We start from the raw sequence: 20,595 nt of genomic DNA, 5'->3' as shown, positions 1-20,595 counted from the left end.
ACTTGAGTTGGCTTGGGAACATTTAAGGAGATCACACAAGTGATGAAAGTGAAAGCAGATAAGAAAGCTAAAACTCGTAGTTTTGTTCCTGTAGAGAAAGTATTAGTTTTGTTACCAGCACTAGGTTATTCATTAAGTGCAAGATAGGACTGAAATGAAATTGAGTGAAGTAAATTATTTAATAAATACTCCAGACAGAAGAAAGAAGCAGAGGGTGCGTCATGTAAATATGCTTAAAAAGTACTTTGACAGGGAGGGGGAAAAGGAGTAAAAAGAGGTGTTAGCGATGCTGGATGATGAGAAATAAACAGAAGTGCAGGACTCTGAAATTGATTTTCCTTTAATCAAATCGGATAATGAGGGGGTGCTTGAAAATTTAAATGAAAAATTGGCTAAGCTTTTCCAAAGTAATCTTATCAAATGCCTTTTGGAAATACAAATACAGAAAATCTATGGGTGCCTCTTTATCAACCCTGCTTGTTACAACTTCAAAGAACTCTCATAAATTTGACAAACACTATGAAATGTGGAATGTGCATTTTAAAGGATGTGGGAAGTTGTGCAAGCACAAAGTGCCCTCGGTGACTACACTGCAGGAAGTGTCACCAGCTGCAGAAATTTGAGTTCCGAGTTGTGGAGCTTGAGTGGCGGCTGGAGTCACTGTGGTGCATCTGCAAGGCTGAGTATTACGTGGATAGCATGTTTAGAGAGGTGGCCACACTGCAGCTAATAAGTACACAGGTAGAGAGGGGATGGCTGACCGCCAGAGTATCTAAGAGAAACAGGCAGGTAGTGCAGGAATCCCCTGAGGTTAACTCGTTCTCTAACCGCTTTTCCATTATGGTCACTGGTGAACGAGATGGTTCCTCAGAGGACTGTAGCAAAAGCTACACACAGTGCTTACCCTTGTTCTGTAATTCACACATTCTGCTTCCTTACCTTTATGCCACTATCAGCACCTTCTTTAGCCCTTAACACTACCATTAACACTCCCTTTGTCTTGTGTCCATGACATCTTTGTCAACCTTAGCCCCCACCTATTGCTGACCTTCTATCCAGTTTCACCTGCATCACCCAGTACAAATTTCATCACATTTCTACTCCACTTTAGCTCTGAAGAAGAGTCATATGGACTCGAAACATTAACTCTGTTTCTCTCTTCAGGGAGTTAGGGAGGGAATCAAAAAGCAGGACCTCAAGAGCAGTAATCTCAGGATTACTCCCAGTGTCATGTGCGAGTGAACATCAGGATCGAAAGATTGAGCAGTTCAACACGTGGCTGGAGAAATGAAGTAGGAGGGAGGGCTTTGGATTTCTGAGGCATTGGGACCGATTCTGAGGCAGATGGGACCTGGACAAGAAGGACAGATTACATCTTAACAGGACTGGGACTAATGTCCTCGCGGGGAGGTTTGCTGGTGCTGTTGGGGAGGGTTTAAACTAGATTGGCAGGGGGATGGGAACCTGGGGGGAAAATTCAGAGGGAAGAGGAGAAAAACTGGCAGTGGGAAGTAGTGAAGTATCAACTGATAGTGAGGATATATCAGAGAGTTTCATGACGTAGATGGAATACTTGGAGAGTTTGATAGAATTAGAGTAGGCAACAGTAAATCATTAGATCGGGTCAGAATAAGCGGCAAAGTAAAAAACGCTAAATCAGGGTTAATGTGCATGGCTGTGAATGCACAGAGTGTGGTTAGTAAGATTGGTGAACTGCAGGCACAGGTTGACAATTGTAATTATGATATTATTGCTATAGCAGTCACCTGGCTCAAAGAAGGGCAGGACTGGACATTAAATATTCCTGGATACAAGGTGTTTAGGAGAGACAGGAAAGGAAGAAAAGGGTTGGGGTGAATGGCAATATTGGTTAAAAATGGCATTACAGTACTGGAGAGTGAGGATGTTCCAGAGGGGTCAACGACAGAATCTCTCTGGCTAGGGTTAAGGAATGTGAAAGGTGCAATAACATTGATTGGTGTAGTGTATAGACCAATTATTGGAAAGGGTGTGGAGAAACACATTTTTAAGAAATTACGGAGATGTGCAAGAGTTATAGAGTAATCATTATGGGGGACTTCAATTATCCAAACTTAGACTGGGATAGGAAGAGTACAAAAGGACAAGAAGGGCGAGTGTTCCTGAAAGGTGTTCCAGGTAATTTTCTGCAGCAGTATGTTTCCAGTCCAACGAAAGGACATGCACTTTTGCACCTGGTTCTGGGGGAATGAGTTGGCCCAAGTGGATCAAATATCAGCGGGAAAGCCTCTAGGGGACAATGACCATTGTATCATAAGGTTTAGGTTAATCATGGTAAAGGACAGGGAACTATCCAGAGCAGGGATAGTTAATTGGGAAAAAGCCAATTTTGATGGGATCAGAATGCATCTGAGTTGAGTAAGTTGCAATCAAATGTTGGTAGAAAAGAAGGTGGCTGAACCATGGGCCACCTTCAAAGAAAAAGTACTGCAGGCAATGTCAAGATACGTTCCCTTGAAGGGGAAAGGTAAGACAAATAAATCCAGAGAACCCTGGATGACAAGAGAAAAAGTGGTGAAGATGAAAAGGAAGAAGTGCGTGAACAACAGATGTCAGGTAGAAAATAAAATGGAGAATCGGGCTGAATATAGAAGGAACAGAGGGGAAGTGAAGAAACTAGTAAGAAAAGCAAGGAGAGAGCATAAAAATAGGCTGGCAGCAAGCATAAAAGGGAATCCCAAGGTCTTCTTTAAGAATACAGGTAATAAAAGGGTGGTAAAAGAAAGAGTAGGGCAGATTAGGGACAAAAAAAAGATTAGCATGTGGAAGCTGGAGAAATCGCGGAGGTGTTGAACGAGTACTTCTTATCCGTCTTCACCCAAGAGAATGAGGATGAAGGTATCGAACTCAGGGGGTGAGACTACGAGATTCTTGAGCAAATTGATATAGGGAGTGACAAGGTATTGGAGGTGTTGGCAGGCTTAAAAGTGGACAAATCTCCAGGTCCGGATGATTTGTGTCCCAGACTGCTGAGGGAGGCAAGGGAGGAGATCGCAGGGGCCCTGACCCAAATTTTTAAATTCCTCTCTGGCCAGGGGGGAGGTGCCAGAGGACTGGAGAACAGCTAATGTGGCTCCACTATTTAAGAAGAGTTGTAGAGATAAGCCAGGGAACTACAGACCAGTGAGTCTCACGTCAGTGGTAGGGAAACTATTGGGGAAAACTTTGAAGGAGAGAATCTATTTCCACTTGGAGAGGCAAGGTTTGATCAGGGATAGTCAGCATGGCTTTGTCAGAGGGATGTCATGCCTAACAAATTTAACTGAATTTTTTGAGGAGGTGACCAGGTGTGTAGAAGAGGGTAGTGCAGTTGATGTAGTTTATATGGATTTCAGCAAAGCCTTTGACAAGGTCCCACATGGGAGACTTATAAAGAAAGCAAATGCACATGGGACAAAGGATCATTTGATAAGGTAGATTCAAAACTGGCTTAGTTGTAGGAGACTGAGGGTGATGACAGAAGGATGCTTTAGTGACTGGAAGCCCGTGTCCAGTGGCATACCATAGGGATCTGTGCTGGGCCTCCTATTATTTGTCATTTATATAAACGACATAGATGACTATGTAGAGGGTAGGATTAGTAAGTTTGTGGATGACACAAAGATTGGCTGGGTGGTTAAGAGTGAGGTTGAGTGTCTTGGGCTACAGGAAGATATTGACAGGATGGTCAAATGGGCAGATAAGTGGCAGATGGAATTTAACCCTGAAAAGTGTGAGGTGATACACTTTGGAAGGAGTAATTTGACAAGGAACTATTCAAAGAACAGCATGACACTAGGAAGTTGAGGAACAAAGGGACCTTGGCGTGTGTGTCCATGGATCTCTGAAGGTGAAAGGGCATGTTAGTGGGGTGGTGAAAAAGGCATATGGGACACTTGCCTTTATCAATCAAGGTATCAATTACAAAAGTAGGGAGGTCGTGTTGGAGTTGTATAGAACCTTGGTGAGGCCACAGCTGGAGTACTGTATGCAGTTCTGGTCGCCACATTATAGGAAGGATGTGATTGCACTGGAGGGGGTGCAGAGGAGATTCACCAGGATGTTGCCTGGGATGAAACATTTAAGTTATGAAGAGAGGTTGGATAGACTTGGGTTGTTTTCATTGGAGCAGAGAAGACTGAGGGACGACCTGATCGAGGTGTACGACATTATGAGGGGCATGGACAGGGTGGATAGGGAGCAGCTGTTCTCCTTAGTTGAAAGGTCAGTCACAAGGGGGCATAAGTTCAAGGTGAGGAGCAGGAGGTTTAGGGGGGATGTGAGGAAAAGGTTTTTTACCCAGAGGGTGGTGATGGTCTTGAATGCGCTGCCTGGGAGGGCGGTGGAGGCGGGTTGCCTCATATCCTTTAAAAAGTACCTGGATGAGCACTTGGCACCATAACATTCAAGGCTATGGGCCAAGTGCTGGTAAATGGGGTTAGGTAGATAGGTCAGGTGTTTCTCATGTGTCAGTGCAGACTCGATGGGCCTCTTCTGCACTGTGTGATTCTGAGTACTTTCCACCTGTCTTTACAAAGGGAGAACTTGCTACCCAGGCCAAGGGGAGAGGGGAGATAACTGGTACACTAAAAGAACTTACAATCGAGAAGGTGGTGGTGTCGGAAAGGCTATCTTTACTTACAATAGATAAGGTACCAGGGCCGGATGAAATGCATCCAAGGATATGGAGGGAAGTGAGAGTCGAAACTGCAGAGGCACCAGTGAGAATCCTACAGTCTTTCTTAGACACAGGGGAGATGCCAGAGGACTGGAGAACTGCGAATGTTGCACCCTTGTTCAAAAAGGGGTGCAAGAATAAAGCTGGCAACTACAGGCCAGTCAGTTTGTCCTCAGTGGTAGGGAAACTATTGGAAATTATAGTATGGGATAAAATCAATAGTCGCTTAGACATGTGCAGTAATTAAGGAAATTCATCAAGAGAAAATGTTGAACGAACTTGCAGCAGTTTTTTGAGGAGTTAACAGAAAAAGTTTATCAAGGAAATGCTGTTGATGTGGTGTATATGGATTTTCAAAAGGCATTTGATACAGTGCCACACAACAGACTTGCGAACAAAATTCTAGGTCATGGAACAAAAGGAAAATTAGGCACTTGGATAAGAAATTAGCTGAGTAACAGGAAACAGAGTAGTGATAAAAGGTTGTATTTTCAAATTGGAGGGAGGTCTGCAGTGGAGTTCCTCAGGGGTCAGTGTTGGGACCTTTGCTCTTACTGATATATTTTAATGACCTAGACTGTGGTGAGCAGGGCATGATTTCAAAATTTGCAGATGACATGAAGATTGGAAATGTTGTCAACTGTGATGGGGATAGTATTGAACTTAAAAAGGACATAGACATTTTGGTGGATTGGGCAGACAAGTGGCAGATGAAGTTCAATGCAGAGAAGTGTGAGGTGATTAATTTTGGAAGGAAAGATATGGTGAGACAGTATAAAATAAAGGGAGAGCCTCTAACGAAGGTGCAGGAACAGAGGTATCTGGGCGTATACGTACATAGGTCACTGAAGATGGCAGGGCATGTTGGGAGAGCAGTTAATAAAGTGTATAGTATTTTATGATTTATTAATAGGGGCAATGAGTAAAAGAGTAAGGAATAAATCAAGAGAATAAATCAGGAGATAGTGAGGGCATGTAAAAAAAGGCAGTACATTAATCATGGGTCACTTTAATCTTCATGTAGATTGGGAAAATCAAATTGGCAAAGGTAGCCATGAGCAAGAATTCAGTGTATTCAGGACAGATTCCTAGAACAATGTGTTATGGATTCGACCAGGGGTCAGGCTATTTTGGATCTGGTAACGTGTAAAGAGGCAGGTTTACTAAATGATCTCAGGATAAAAGATACCATAGGAAACAGTGACCATAATATGGTAGAATTTAGCGTTCAGTTTGAGAGTGAGAAGCTTGGGTCAGAAACAACAGTGCTAAACTTAAATAAGGGTAATTATGAAGGAATGAGGGCACAGTTGGCTGGAGTGGACTGGGATAGGATTTTAGCAGAAAAAATGGTTGATGAACAATGGCAGACATTTAAGAAAACAGTTCATGTCTCACAACAAAGATATATCCTAGTGAGGAAGAAGGATTCAAGGAAGGGGATAAACTAGCCATGGTTAACCAAGGAAGTTAAGGATAGTATCAAATTAAAAGAAAAGGCATACAATGTGCCAAAGATTAGTGGTAAGCCAGAGGATTAGGAAAGTTTTAAAAACCAACAAAAGATGACCAAAAATAATAAAGAGAGAGAAAATAAACTTTGTGGGTAAACTAGCAAGTAATATAAAAATGGACAGTAAGAGCTTCTTTAAATATATAAAAAGGAAAGAGAGAGAACAAAGTGAACATAGGCCCCTTAGAGAATGAGGCAGGGGAAATACTAATGGGGGGACCAGGAAATGGCATGGGAGTTGAATAAATACTTTGCTTCAGTCTCCACGGTAGAAGACATTAATAACATTCCAATACTAAATAATCAAGGGGTAAAAGTGGGGGAGGAAATAAATACAATAACTATCACTAGAGAAAAAGCACTAAGGAAACTAATGGGGCCTAAGGCCGATAAGTCCCCTGGACCTGATGAGTTGGATCCTAAGATATTAAAAAAAGTAGCTACAGAGATAGTGGATGCACTGGTAGTAATTTTCCAAGAATCCTTAGATTCTGGAAAAGTCCCAGAGGATTGGAGAACGGCCAATGGCCCTTATTCAAAATGGGAGAGAGACAAAAAACAGGTAACTATAGGCCAGTTAGCTTAACATATGGAATTGGGAAAATGTTAGTCTATTATAAAGGATGTAATAGTAGAGCATTTACAATTACATAATCTAATAAAACAGAGTCAGCATGGCTTCATGAAGGGGAAATCACGCCTGACAAATTTATTAGAATTCTTTGAGGAGGTAGCAAGTAGGATAGATAAAGGGGAACCAGTAGATGTAATATATTTGGATTTCCAAAAGGCGTTCAGTAAGGTACCTCACATCAGGCTACTTAATAAGATAAGAGCCCAAGTTGGGGGTAGTATATTAGCATGGACAGAGGATTGGCTAACTAATAGAAAACAGAGTTGGCATAAGGGGGGTATTTTCAGGATGGCAACCTGTAACAAGTGGAGTGCCACAGGGATCAGTGCTAGGGCTACAATTATTTACTATATATATTGACTTAGATGAGGGAAGTGAATGTACTATCACCAAATTTGCAGATGATACAAAAATAGGTAGGAAGACAAGTGTTGAGGATGACACAAGGAGTCTACAGAGGGATAGAGACAGGTTAAGTGAGTGGGCAAAAAAGTGGCAGTTTTTTAAAAATTCATTCACGGGATATGGGCTTCGCTGGTTGGGCCAGCATTTATTGCCCATCCCTTATTGCCCTTGAGAAGGTGGTGGTGAGCTGCCTTCTTGAACCACTGCAGTCCATGTGGTATAGGTACGTTTACGGTGCTGTTAGGAATATAATGTGGGAAAATGTGAAGTTGTGCACTTTGGCAGGAAGAATAGAGGAGCTGAATGTTATTTAAATGGAGAATGACTGCAGAAAGCTACAGCACAGAGGGATTTGGGAGTCCTGGTGCATGAATCCCAAAAAGCTAACATACAAGTTCAACAGGTAATAGGGAAAGCAATGGAATGTTGGTCTGTATTTCAAAGGGAATGGAGTATAAAAATAGGGAAGTCTTGTTAAAATTATACACGGCACTAGTTAGACCATACCTAGAATACTGTGAGCAGTTTTGGTCCTCTTATCTAAGAAAAGATGTACTGGCATTGGAGGCAGTCCAGAGAAGGTTCACTAGGTTGATCCCAGGGATGGAGGGATTTTCTTATGAGGAAAGGTTGAGTAGGTTAGGCCTGTACTCATTGGCATTTAGAAGAATGAGAGGTGACCTTATTAAAACATAAAAGATTCTTAGGGGGCTTGACAGGGTAGATGCTGAGAGGTTGTTTCCCCTTGTGGGAGAGTCTGGGACCAGAGGGCATAATCTCAGAGTAAGGGGTCGCTCATTTAAAACAGAGATGAGGAGGAATTTCTTCTCTCAGAGGCTAGTCAATCTGTAGAATTCTTTACTGCAGAGGGCTGTAGAGGCTGGGTCGTTAAGTATATTCAAGGCTGAGATAGACAGATTTTTAATCAGTAAGGGGATCAAGGGTTCCGGAGAAAAGGCAGGAAAGTGGAGTTGAGGATTATCAGGTCAGCCATGATCTCACTGAATGGCAGAGCAGACTTGATGGGCTAAATGGCCTACTTCTGCTCCTACGTCTTATGGAGGTCATGTTGAACTTGTATAAGACACTAGTTAGGCCTCATCTGGAGTACTGCATCCAGTTCTGGGTGCCATACTTGAGGAAGGATGTGAAGGAATTGTAGACAGTGCAGAGGAGATTCACAAGAATGATTCCCGGGATGAAGAACTGTGGCTATAAGGATAGATTAGACAAGTTGGGACTGTTTTCCTTAGAGGAAAGAAGGCTGAGAGGAGACTTGATAGGGGTATTCAAGGTCCTGAGGGGTATGGACAGGGTAAATAGTGAGAAACTGTTCCCACTCAAGACAGCATCAAGAACTAGGAGGGCACAGATTCAAAATAATTGGCAAAGGGAGTAAATGTGATGTGAGGAAAAATTGTTTCACTCAGAGGGTGGCTGGAGTCTGGAACAAACTTCCTGAAAGGGTGTGGAGGTAGGTTCGATCAAGGTATTCAGAAGGGAATTGGATTGCTATCTGAAAAGAGAGAATTATGGGGATAAGACACAAGAGTGGGGCTAGGTGGAATGCTCGTTGAGAGGCAGTGCAGACGCGATGGACTGAATGGCCTCTTTCTGTGCTGTAAAGGTACTGTGACACTATTTCTCTTTCACAAAACCATGTTGACTCTGCCTGACAGTAGTATGATTTTCTAAATTTCCTGTTCCTACTTCCTTAATAATGGATTCCAGCATTTTCCCAATGACAAATGTTAGACTAACTGGCCTACAGTTCTCTACTTTCTGTCTCTCTCCTTTCTTGAATAGTGTTGGTACACGTAAGGTATTCCAAGCGTTGGGAATCTTATCATGAGGCGGGGGGGGGGGAGTTTTGGGAGATTACAACCAACACATTCACTAACTCTGCAGCCACTTCCTTTAAGGCCCTAGAATTTAGGCCATCAAGTCCAAGGGACTTGTCAACATTTAATTCCATTTGTTTTCTCAGTACTCGCTCTCTTGTGATAATGGCTGCTTTAAGTTCCTCCCTCCCTTTTGCCTCTTGATTGTCTACTAATCTTGGGATGGCTTTTGTGTCTACTAATATGAAGACAGATATAAAATACTTGTTCCAAGTCTGCTAGTTCCTGGTTTTCCATTATTAATTTCCCAGCCTCACCCTTTAAGGGACTAATGTTTACTTCAGCTCCTCTTATCCTTTTTGTATACTTGTAGAAGATTTTACTGTGTGCTTTTATATGTCTTGTTCGCATATTCTCATACTCTAATTTTCCCCTCCATCATTTTTAGTCATCCTTTGCTGGTTTCTAAAATGTTTCTAGTTTTCTGGCTACTGCTAATATCATTAGCATCGTACGCCTTCTCTTTCAATTCATAACATTTGCGCCACACAAATGCCAGGCAATGACCATCTCCAACAAGAGAAAATCTAACCATCACCCAATGACATTACCATCGCCGAATCCCCTGCTATCAACATCCTGGGGATACCATTGACCAGAAACTGAACTGGACTAGCCATATAAATACTGTGGCTACAAGAGCAGGTCAGAGGCTAGGCATTTTGCAGCGAGTAACTCACCTCCTGACTCTGCAAAGCCTGTCCACCATCTACAAAGCACAGGTCAGGAGTGTGATGGAATACTCCTCACTTGGCTGGATGAGTGCAGCTCCAACAACACTCATGAAGCTTGACACCATCCAGGACAACGCAGCCGGTTGTTTGGCAGCAAATTGTGAAGATGGGGTGTTTTTCTAAATATATTTTTTTCGAATATGGTGGTATTCTGTAAAGAAGGCAGAGTGAGTGAATGTGCGTGTGTGTTTGTGTGTGCACGCACATGTGTGTAATTAAACTGGGGGAAGATCAGTAAAGACAGTTTGTCTGTGGGAGCAGAGAGATGAAAGGTAAAGGTGATAGATGCATGCCTTTGTAATGAGAGGCTTTGGTGAAGTTGAAGTTGTACGGGCAAATAGGCTGGGTTTGAAATTTGCATTATAAGTTAAGTAGAAACTTGTCTTTTCAATTGTTAAGTTTCAAAGGGAGTTTAGAAGTGTCAAAGGACTTATACAACTTACAAAGGTTTCATAGGTAAACAAGGGAAGATTATTACATTTCTGGACTTCATTCTAGGGTCTTAAAAGAAGTGGCTAGGATGGAACACTCCACACTTATATTGGGTCAGCAAATTAATAACTGTACATCTACACAGTAAGTGACCTTTACCTTGAATAAACAACAACTCTGTACAATTAGTCAGTGGGTTTTACTCAAACATACAGGGCTTGGTGGAGGATCAGTACCCTTGCTCCCTACCTGTGCATGTCTGCAAGGCGAGCCAGGATTCTTGCAGCATTGCTGAAACTCCGGTTTTTCTCGTAGTATCTCCAAAGCAAGTCCATGTAGCGAACCTTGTTCTGATCCTGCTTCGCCATCCGAACTAAATATGGCTCAAGAAACGGAGAATTTACCTGCACAGAAACATCGAATATTCGCAAGGCAAGTTACTAGAAAGAATTCTGAGGGACAGAATATATCTGCACTTGGAGAGACATGGATTAATCAGGAATAGTCAGCATAGATTTATTAAGGGAAGGTCATGTTTGACAAATTTGATCGAATTTTTTGTGGAGGTAACCAGAGGTAACTGTTGATGAGGGTAATGTATTTGATGTGGTCTACATGGACTTTAGCAAGGCTTTTGATAAGGTCCATCATGGCAGACTGGTCAAGAAAGAAAGAGCCCATGGGATCCAAGGCAAAGTGGCACGTTGGATCCAAAATTGGCTGAGAGGCAGGAAACAGAGGGTGATGGTAGAGGGATGTTAATGTGACTGGAAGTCTGTTTCTAGTGGGGTTCCACAGGGCTTGGGCGCTTGCTATTTGTGGTGTACATAAATGATTTGGACTTAAATGTAGGGGGCATGATTAAAAAGTTCGCAGAAGACCACAAAAATTGGTAGGGTGGTAAATAGTGAGGAGGATAGCCGTAAACTGCAGGAGGATATCAATGGACTGGTCAGGTGGGCAGAACAGTGGCAAATGGAATTCAATCTGGAAAAGTGTCAGATAATGCACTTGGGGAGGGCTAACAAGGCAAGGGATTACACTAAAAATGGTAGGAACTGAAGGGACCTTGGTGTGCATATCCACAGATCCCTGAAGGTAACAGGGCAGGTAGATAAGGTGGTTCAGAAGGCACATGGGATACTTGCCTTTATTAGCCGAGGCATAGAATACAAGAGCAGGGAGGCTATGCTGCGACTGTATAAAACACTGGTTAGGCCACAGCTGGAGTACTGCATGCAGTTCTGGTCACCACATTATAGGAAGAATGTGACTGCACTGGAGAGGATGCAGAGGAGATTTACCAGGATGCTGCCTGGGCTGGAGGGTCTGAGCTAGGAGGAAAAGTTGGATAGGCTGAGGTGTTTTCCTTGGAGCAGTGAGGGGGGACCTGATAGAGGTGTATAAGATTATGAGGGGCATAGATAGGGTGGGTAGGAAGGTACTTTTTCTATTAGTGGAGGGGGTCAATAACCAGGGGGCATAGATTTAAATTAAGAGGTAGAAGGCTAAGAGGGGAGTTGAGAAGTATTTTCACCCAGAGGGTGGCAGGGGTCTGGAACTCACTGCCTGAAAGGGTGGATGAGTCAGAAACTCTGGCAACATTTAAGAAATATTTACATGTTCACTTGCATTGCCATAGCCTTCAGGGCAATGGGTCAATCACTGGAAAATGGGATTAGTGTAGTCAGATCTTTGATGACAGGGACAAACATGACAGACTGAATGGCCTCCTTCTGTGCTGTAAACGTCTATGAGTCTATAATAATGCATGGTCAGATGGTGAAGCAGATTCAATCGCAACATTCAAAAGTGAATTTAATAAAGGCAAAATACTGCGGATGCTGGAAATCTGAAACAAAAATAAAAAATGCTGGAAAAACTGAGCAGGTCTGACAGCACCAGAGAAAGACAGGAGATAATGTTTCGAGTCTGTCTGACTCTTCTTCAGAGCTAAGAGTAGTAAAAATGTGGTGAAATTTATACTGTTTAAGGGGGCGGAGCAGGCGAGGCTGGATAGAAGGCCAGCGATAAGTGGAGGCAAAGGAGAGATTACCAGAGACGTCATAAACAAATAGTCAAAAGGGTGTTGATGGTGGTACTGGCTAAAGGAGGTGCTAATGGTGACATTAAGGATAGAAAGCAGAATGTGATAATAGCCGGACCAGGGTAAGCACTCTGGAAAGAACAATATGAAACAGTGACAGACCCCCTAGTGGGGTTGGGGTGAGGGGGGAAAAAGGTCAAAAATAGGCTAAAAGGTGGGGATAAAACAATAAATAAAAATGGAAAATAATTTAAAAAATAATAATGATAATAAAAATAAGTGGAAAAAAGATCAAACATAAAAATAAAAATGAATATAGAAAAGAGGCGTGAGGATGGAGGAGAGAGCTCATGGTTTGAAGTTGTTGAACTCAATGTCAAGTCCGGAAGGCTGTAAAGTGCCTAGTCAGAAGATGAGGTGCTGTTCCTCCAGTTTGCGTTGAGCTTCACTAGAACACTGCAGCAGGCCAAGGACGGACATGTGGGCATGAGAGCAGGATGGGGTGTTGAAATGGCAAGCGACAGGGAGGTCTGGGTAATGCTTGTGGACAGACCGAAGGTGTTCCACAAAGTTGTCACCCTGTCGACGCTTGGTCTCTCCAAAATAGAGGAGACCGCGTTGGGAGCAGCGAATGCAGTAGACCAAATTGAGGGAAGTGCAAGGGAAGCGCTGCTTCACCCAAAAGGAGTGTTTGGGCCCTTGGATGATGAGGAGGGGGGAGGTAAAGGGGCAGGTGCTGCACCTTCTGCGATTGCATGGGAAGGTGCCATGGGAGGGGGTTGAGGTGCAGGTGGTGATGGAGGAGTGGACCAGGGTGTCCGCTTTGCAGAACACCTTCAGTCTGCTGGCAAGCATGACCCAGACCTTCCTGTCGCTTGCCATTTCAACACCCCAGCCTGCTGTCATGCGCACAAGTCCGTCCTTGGCCTGCTGCAATGTTCCAGTGAAGCCCAACGCAAACTGGAGGAACAGCACCTCATCTTCCGATTAGGCACTTTACAGCCTTCCAGACTGAATATTGAGTTCAACAACTTCAGTCCATGAACACACTCCTCCATGCTCACCCCTTTTTCAATATTCATCTTTATTATTTATTTTATATATTTTTCCACTTATTTTTACAATTATTATTATTTTAAAAATTTATTTCCATTGTTTTATCCCCACTTTTTACCCTATTTTCAATCTTTTTCCTCTCTCAATCCCACACCCACTTGTTCATATTGTTCTTTCCAGAGTGCTTACCCTGGTCTAGCTATTATCACGTTCTGCTTTGTGACCTTAATGCCACCATCAGCACCTCCTTTAGCCAGTACCACAACCATTAACACCCCTTTGTCCTTTTGTTTATGACATCTTCAGCAATCTCTCCTTTGACTCCACCTATCGCTGGCCTTGAATCCATCTTCACCTGCTCCACCCCCCTTAAACAGTACAAATTTCATCACATTTTTACTTCTCTTAGCTCTGAAGAGTCATATGGATTCGAAACGTTAACTCTGTCTTTCTCCCCACAGATGCTGTCCGACCTGTTGACTTTTTCCATTTTGTGTTGTGAAGTTAATAAATACTTGCAAGGGAAAAATTTGCAGGGCTGTGTGGAAAGAGCAGGGGAATGGGGCTATCAGATAGCTTTTTCAAAGAGCTGGCATGCACATGATGAGCTGATGGCCTCCTTCTATGACTCCAAGTTAAAAAATGTGAGTTCTGAAAATAAGAGGCTGATTTCTTCCAAATGCACAAGTCTTCTGCAGAATGTGTAATTGGACAGGAGCAATTCAGATTAAATTGTGGATTCCCAAGTGGTAAAGAAGAAAGGCTGCTTCAGACAAAGACAGCATATTTTGGTAGGGAGAATAAGGAGGTCATTTAATATTCAGAAGGTGCAAGTCTAGGTGGGGTAGAGGAACAAAGGAATCTTGGGAGTCCAAATACATCAATCACTGAAATTGGTGCCACAGGTTAGCAAGTCAATTAAAAAAGAATACCAAGCCCTGGGTTTTATTTCTAGAGGGATATTGAAAAGTAGGGAAGTTATGCTAAATCTATATTGAACGTTGGTTAAACCACATTTAAAAGTACTGCATAAACTTTTTGTTGCTATATTGTATAAAGGACATAGTGACACTGGAGGGTGGAGAGAAGATTTATAAGGATGACCCCAGAAATGTGTGGGTATACATATGAGGAAAGGATTAACAGGCTGGGTCTCTTCTCTCTTGATAAAAGGCTGAGGGCTGACTTAATAGAGCTCTTTAAAATGATGAAAGGTTTTGATAGAGTGAATACAGAGAGAACGTTTCTTCTTGTGGGGAAGAGCATAACTAGAGGCCATCAATATATGATAGTCGTCAAGAAATCCAATAGGGAATTCAGAAAAAACTTCTAAACCCAAAGAGTGATGAGAATTTGGAACTTGCTACCATAGGGAGTGGTTGAAGTGACTAGTACAGATGCATTTAAGGGGAAGCAAGATAAGCATATGAGGGAGAAGGGAACAGAGGACTACGATAATACAAGGGAGGAGGCGTGTGAGAAATATAAACCATAGTATGGGCTGAAAGGATATCCAACACAGAAATAGGCCTACGTAAAAAAATAGCAAGGGGTTCACTCCTTGCTAAATGCAGTGTGCTCACTATCCAATCAGTTCCCTGTATGCAAGCTGCTCTCAAAATACACCATTGTTTACACCAAACATCTTCCGAAATGATACAATTCACAAGTGAAAACAACCTTCCCAAAGCAAGCTCATCATCTGTGGAGAAGGGTTGCCAATAAATCAAACGTTCAGAATAACAGAACCGGGTCAGCAAGGGGACCTGACTTGTATCCCCTTGAGTTTAGAAGGTTACGAGATGATCAATATGTTTCCAGTAAAATTAGACACAGTGGGTTGCAATTACTCCAGTGTACACAAAGATATCCCCCACATCCTGGGTACACGTATTAAATTGAACCCATAAATTGTAAGAGTTAGCTAGGGAAACAATTGGGCCTATTAAGGACTCAAAGGGCAATCTTCAAGAGAGGCAGGGGACACGGCTTAAGTAATAAATTAATAGTTTGCATCTTTCTTCTAAAAGGAAGTGGATGATGTTAGGAACTAGACTATAGTTTAAGTAAGTTATATTGTACTTGCGGATGTTAGGAATGAGTTTTAGCTTTAAGTTTAAGTTTGATTTGTGTTTCTGTGTTAAGAAAGGGGGAACTTGAGTTTTAGTTTCATTTTAAAAGTTGCCTGTAAATCTGAAGGCTTTGTTTGTGTTTTTATGTTTTTGTTTATTTTTAATGAGGTTTTGCAACTCTTGAAGTGGTTTAGGGAGGTTAAAACAAAGTAGAAAAGCTGGGCTAAAAGCAAAATACTGCGGATGCTGGAAATCTGAAACAAAAACAAAAATAGCTGGAAAAACTCAGCAGGACTGACAGCATCTGTGGAGAGGAAACCAGTTAATGTTTTGAGTCCGTATGACTCTTCGTCAGAACTGAGAGAATATAGAAATGAGGTGAAATATAAGCTGGTTGAGGGGGGGTGGGACAAGTAGAGCTGGATAGAGGGCCAGTGATAGGTGGAGGCAAAGAAGAGATTGCCAAAGGTGTCATAGACAAAAGGATAAACTGGAGGAAGTTAAAAAAGGAATGTGCTAATGGCAACATTAAGGGTAGAAAGCAGGACAAGTGACAGATAGCCCTAGTGGGGGTGGGGTGGGGGGAAGGGATCGAAATGGGCTAAAAGGGGGAGATCGAAATAAATTTAAAAATAGGTGGGAAAAGAAAAATATATTTTAAAAATTATAAATTATTGGAAAAAAGGGATCGGAAAGGGGGTGGGGATGGAGGAGAGAGTTCATGATCTGAAGTTGTTGAACTCAATGTTAAGTTCGGAAGGCTGTAGAGTGCCTAGTCGGAAGATGAGGTGCTGTTCCTCCAGTTTGCGTTGAGCTTCACTGGAACATTGCAGCAGGCCAAGGACGGACATGTGGGCATGAGAGCAGGGTGGAGTGTTGAAATGGCAAGCGACAGGGAGGTCTGGGTCATGCTTGCGGTCAGACCGAAGGTGTTCTGCAAAGCGGTCACCCAGTCTGCGTTTGGTCTCTCCAATGTAGAGGAGACCGCATTGGGAGCAGCGGATGCAGTAGACTAAATTGAGGGAAGTGCAAGTGAAATGCTGCTTCACTTGAAAGGAGTGTTTGGGCCCTTGGACGGTGAGGAGGGGGGAAGTAAAGGGGCAGGTGTAGCACCTTCTGTGGTTGCATGGGAAGGTGCCATGGAAGGGGGTTGAGGTGTAGGGGGTGATGGAGGAGTGGACCAGGGTGTCCCGGAAGGAACGATCCCTGCGGAATGCCACCAGGGGGGGGGTGAAGGGAAGATGTGTTTGGTGGTGGCATCATGCTGGAGTTGGCAGAAATGGCAGAGGATGATCCTTTGAATGCAGAGGCTGGTGGGGTGATAAGTGAGGACAAGGAGGACCCTATCATGTTTCTGGGAGGGAGAGGAAGGAGTGAGGGTGGATGCGCGGGAGATGGGCAGGACACGGTTGAGGGCCCTGTCAACCACCATGGGTGGAAAACCTCGGTTAAGGAAGAAGGAAGACATGTCAGAAGAACTGTTTTGGAAAGTGGCATCATCAGAACAGATGCGATGGAGGCAAAGGAATTGAGAGAATGGGATGGAGTCCTTACAGGAAGTGGGGTGTGAGGAGCTGTAGTCCAAGTAGCTGTGGGAGTCAGTAGGCTTGTAATGAATATTGGTGGACAGTCTATCACCAGAAATTGAGACAGAGAGGTCAAGGAAGGGGAGGGAAGTGTCAGTGATGGACCATGTGAAAATGATGGAGGGGTGGAAATTGGAAGCAAAATTTATAATTTTTTCCAGGTCCAGGCGAGAGCATGAAGCAGCACCGAAGCAGTTATCGATGTACCGGAGAAAGAGTTGTGGGAGGGGGCCAGAGTAGGACTGGAACAAGGAATGTTCCACATACCCCATAAAGAGACAGGCATAACTGGGGCCCATACGGGTACCCATAGTCACACCTTTTATTTGGAGGAAGTGAGAGGAGTTTAAAGAGAAATTGTTCAGTGTGAGAACAAGTTCAGCCAGACGGAGGAGAGTAGTGGTGGATGGAGATTGTTCGGGCCTCTGTTCGAGGAAGAAGCAGAGAGCCCTCAGACCATCCCGGTGGGGGATGGTGGTGTAGAGGGATTGGACGTCCATGGTGAAGAGGAGGCGGTTATGATGTCGGGTGTCAGAGGAATCACGGATGTAGGTGGGAAGAGACTGGACAAGGGGAGAGAGAATGGAGTCAAAATAGCAAGAAACGAGTTCCGTGGGGCAGGAGCAGGCTGACACGATTGGTCTGCCGGGACAGTCCTGTTTGTGGACTTTGGGTAGGAGGTAGAAGCGGGCCGTCCGAGGTTGGGAGACTATGAGGTTGGAAGCTGTGGAAGGAAGATCTCCAGAGGAGATAAGGTCAGTAACAGTCCTGGAAACAATGGCTTGATGTTCAGTGGTGGGGTCATGGTCCAGGGGGAGGTAGGAGGAAGTGTCTGCAAGTTGACGCTCAGACTCTGTGCTTTTATCTCTATCAATTCTCCTCTTAGCCTTCTTTTCTCCAAGGAGAACAGTCCCAATCTCTCCAATCTATCCTCATAGCTGAAGTTTCTCATCCCTGGAACTATTCTTGTAAACCTCTTCTGCACTCTCTCCAATGTGTTCACATCCTTCCTAGAATGTGGCACCCAGAACTATACACAATATTCCAGCTGAAGTCTAATGAGTGTCCTATATAAATTCAGCATAACCTCCCTGCACTTGCACTCTATGCCCCTATTAATAAAGCCCAGGATACTATATGCTTTATTAACTGCTCTCTCTACATGTCCTGCCACCTTCAATGTTCTATGCACATATACACCCAGGTCTTTCTGCTCCTGCACCCCCTTCAAAATTTCACCCCTGATTTTATATTGTCTGTCCATGTTCTTTCTACCAAAATGCACCACCTCACACTTCTCCGCATTGAACTTCATCTGCCACCCATCAGCCCACTCCACCAACTTGTCTATGCCATCTTGAAGTTCCACACCATCCTCCTCGCAGTTCACAACACTCCCAGGCTTTGTATCATCTGCAAACTCTGAAATTATCCTCTGCACACCAAGATCTAGATCATTAATATATATCAGCGAAAGCAAGAGTCCCAATACCGACCCCTGGGGAACTCCACTACAAACCTTTCTCCAGCTTGAAAAATATCCATTGACCATTACTTTGTTTACTATTTTTCAGCCAATTTTGTATGCACTCTGCTACTGTCCCTTTTATTCCACGAGTAATACCTTTTCTCACAAAGATAAAAGCAAAATACTGCGGATGCTGGAAATCTGAAACAAAAATAAAAATAGCTGGAAAAACTAACCCTAACCTTTTCTCACAAGTCTGTTGTGTGGCACTGTGTCAAATGCCTTTTCAAAGTCCATGTAAAAAATATCAACAGCATTAGCCTCATCAACCTTTCCTGTTACCTCTTCAAAAAAACTCCAGCAAGTTAGTCAAACATGATTTCTCCTTTAGAAATCTTCCTTATCAACCTATATTTTTCCATGTGACTACTAATTCTATCCCGAATAATTGTTTTGAGAATCTTGCCCACCACTGAAGTTAACCTGACTGGCCTGTAATTGCTGGGCTTATCCTTACAACCTTTTTTGAACACGGGTGTGTTGTTTGCAATTCTCCAGTCCTGTGGCACCTCCCTTGAGTCTAGGGAAGGCTGAAAGATTATGGCCAGTGCCCCTGCAATTTCTATTCTCACTTCCTTCAATGTCCTTGGGTGCATCTCATATGGTCCCAGTGCCTTGTCAACTTTAAGTACCGACAGTCTATTCAACACTTCCTCCTTATCAATTTTGAACCCTTCTAGTGACAGAATTTCCTCGTCTGTCGCCATGGCCTGGGGAGCATCTACCTCCTTGGTAAAGACGGATGCGAAGAAGAAAGGAGCACCTCCTCCCTCAGTCACCAAACTGCAACTGGAGAGCTCTACTGGCGGTTAACAAGCATCCTGCAGTCACAGGCCATAACAACTCAGCCTCAGTTCCTTACCTCCAGCAGCTTGTCCATCAGGTCAGCCTGGATCAGCCAGTTAAATAGAGCGATGTTGAAGAGTTCATCTGTTGACCTCTGAGCCAATTTTAACATTTGTTCAAACTGCGGAAAAGTGAACAGGGTTAAAGCAATATACAGACCCTACACCTACACACCCTTACATACACTTGATATCAAACCCTAACACCCACACGTACACCCATCCTCCACCACAACTCACATATACACCTACCTCGACCCACACATACACATTCATACAGCTGAATATAAGTCACCAACATCCTACACACAAACACACCAAACATTAGGTGTACACACGCTCCATGTGTTTGTAATGGGGATTCTATAATCAGGGAGATAGACAGTGTTTTCTAAAGCCACAAACAAAAGTTTCATAGGATGTGTAGCCTACTCGATGCCAGGGTGAGATATATCTTAAAGTGGTTAGAGAAGAATTTTGAAAGGAATGGAGTCAAACCAGTTGTTGTGGTCCACATCAGGACAAACAACATGGGTAGGAGCAGGGAGGAGGGCCTGCTGAGCAAGGAACAGGAGTTAAGAGCCAAATTAAAAAGCAGGCTTTGAGAAATACTGCCCAAGCCATGTGCAAATTGGCACAGGGATGACAAATCAGGGGAGTTAACATATAGCTAAAGGGCTCATGTCAGAAAGAAGGGTTTAGGAACATAGGAACAGGAGAAGGCTATTTAGCCCTTCAAGCCTATTTTGCTGCTTATGTCTGTTTTGCACGGAAGGCCAATAGATTCATAGAGTCCTTTCTGATTCTCTGCAGAGCTATCAGTCCAATTGTCCCACTCTACCTCCGTTGCACAGCAAGTTTATTTCCCTCTGGTGCCAAACCAACTTCCTTTTATAATCATTGATCATCGCCACTTTCACGACCCCTCATGGGCAACAAGTTGCACGTCATTCCCACTCGATGTGTAAAAAAGTTCTTACTCACCTTCCCCCTGCATCTCTTGCCCAGAACCTTAAATCTGCATCCCCTAGTCCTTGTTTAGCAGCTAAGTGGGACAGCAAGCAAAGTTACGGCTCATGGGATTAAGGGAAATATACTGGCATGGTCTGAGGATTTGTTAACGGACAGAAAACAGAGAGTAAGGGT

At 43.4% G+C, this 20,595-nt stretch overlaps 1 protein-coding gene across 1 annotated transcript in view; it reads right to left on the bottom strand.

Annotated features, from left to right (window-relative positions):
• The window catches only part of nup155 (nucleoporin 155), a 276,126-nt gene that overhangs the window by 54,229 nt on the left and 201,302 nt on the right, over positions 1-20,595 (bottom strand). Inside the window, exons 26-27 of the mRNA XM_078557216.1 lie at positions 19,467-19,571; positions 10,565-10,719 (exon numbers count right to left, since the gene is read on the bottom strand). Of these exons, the coding sequence (XP_078413342.1) occupies positions 10,565-10,719; positions 19,467-19,571 (260 nt within the window). The remainder of the gene's footprint in view (positions 1-10,564; positions 10,720-19,466; positions 19,572-20,595) is intronic.

The sequence above is a fragment of the Cetorhinus maximus genome, chromosome 2, assembly GCF_964194155.1.
Source record: "Cetorhinus maximus chromosome 2, sCetMax3.hap1.1, whole genome shotgun sequence".
Taxonomy (NCBI): domain Eukaryota; kingdom Metazoa; phylum Chordata; class Chondrichthyes; order Lamniformes; family Cetorhinidae; genus Cetorhinus; species Cetorhinus maximus.
The sequence above is the reverse complement of the archived record's forward strand: the minus strand, read 5'-3'. Positions and strand labels throughout refer to the sequence as shown.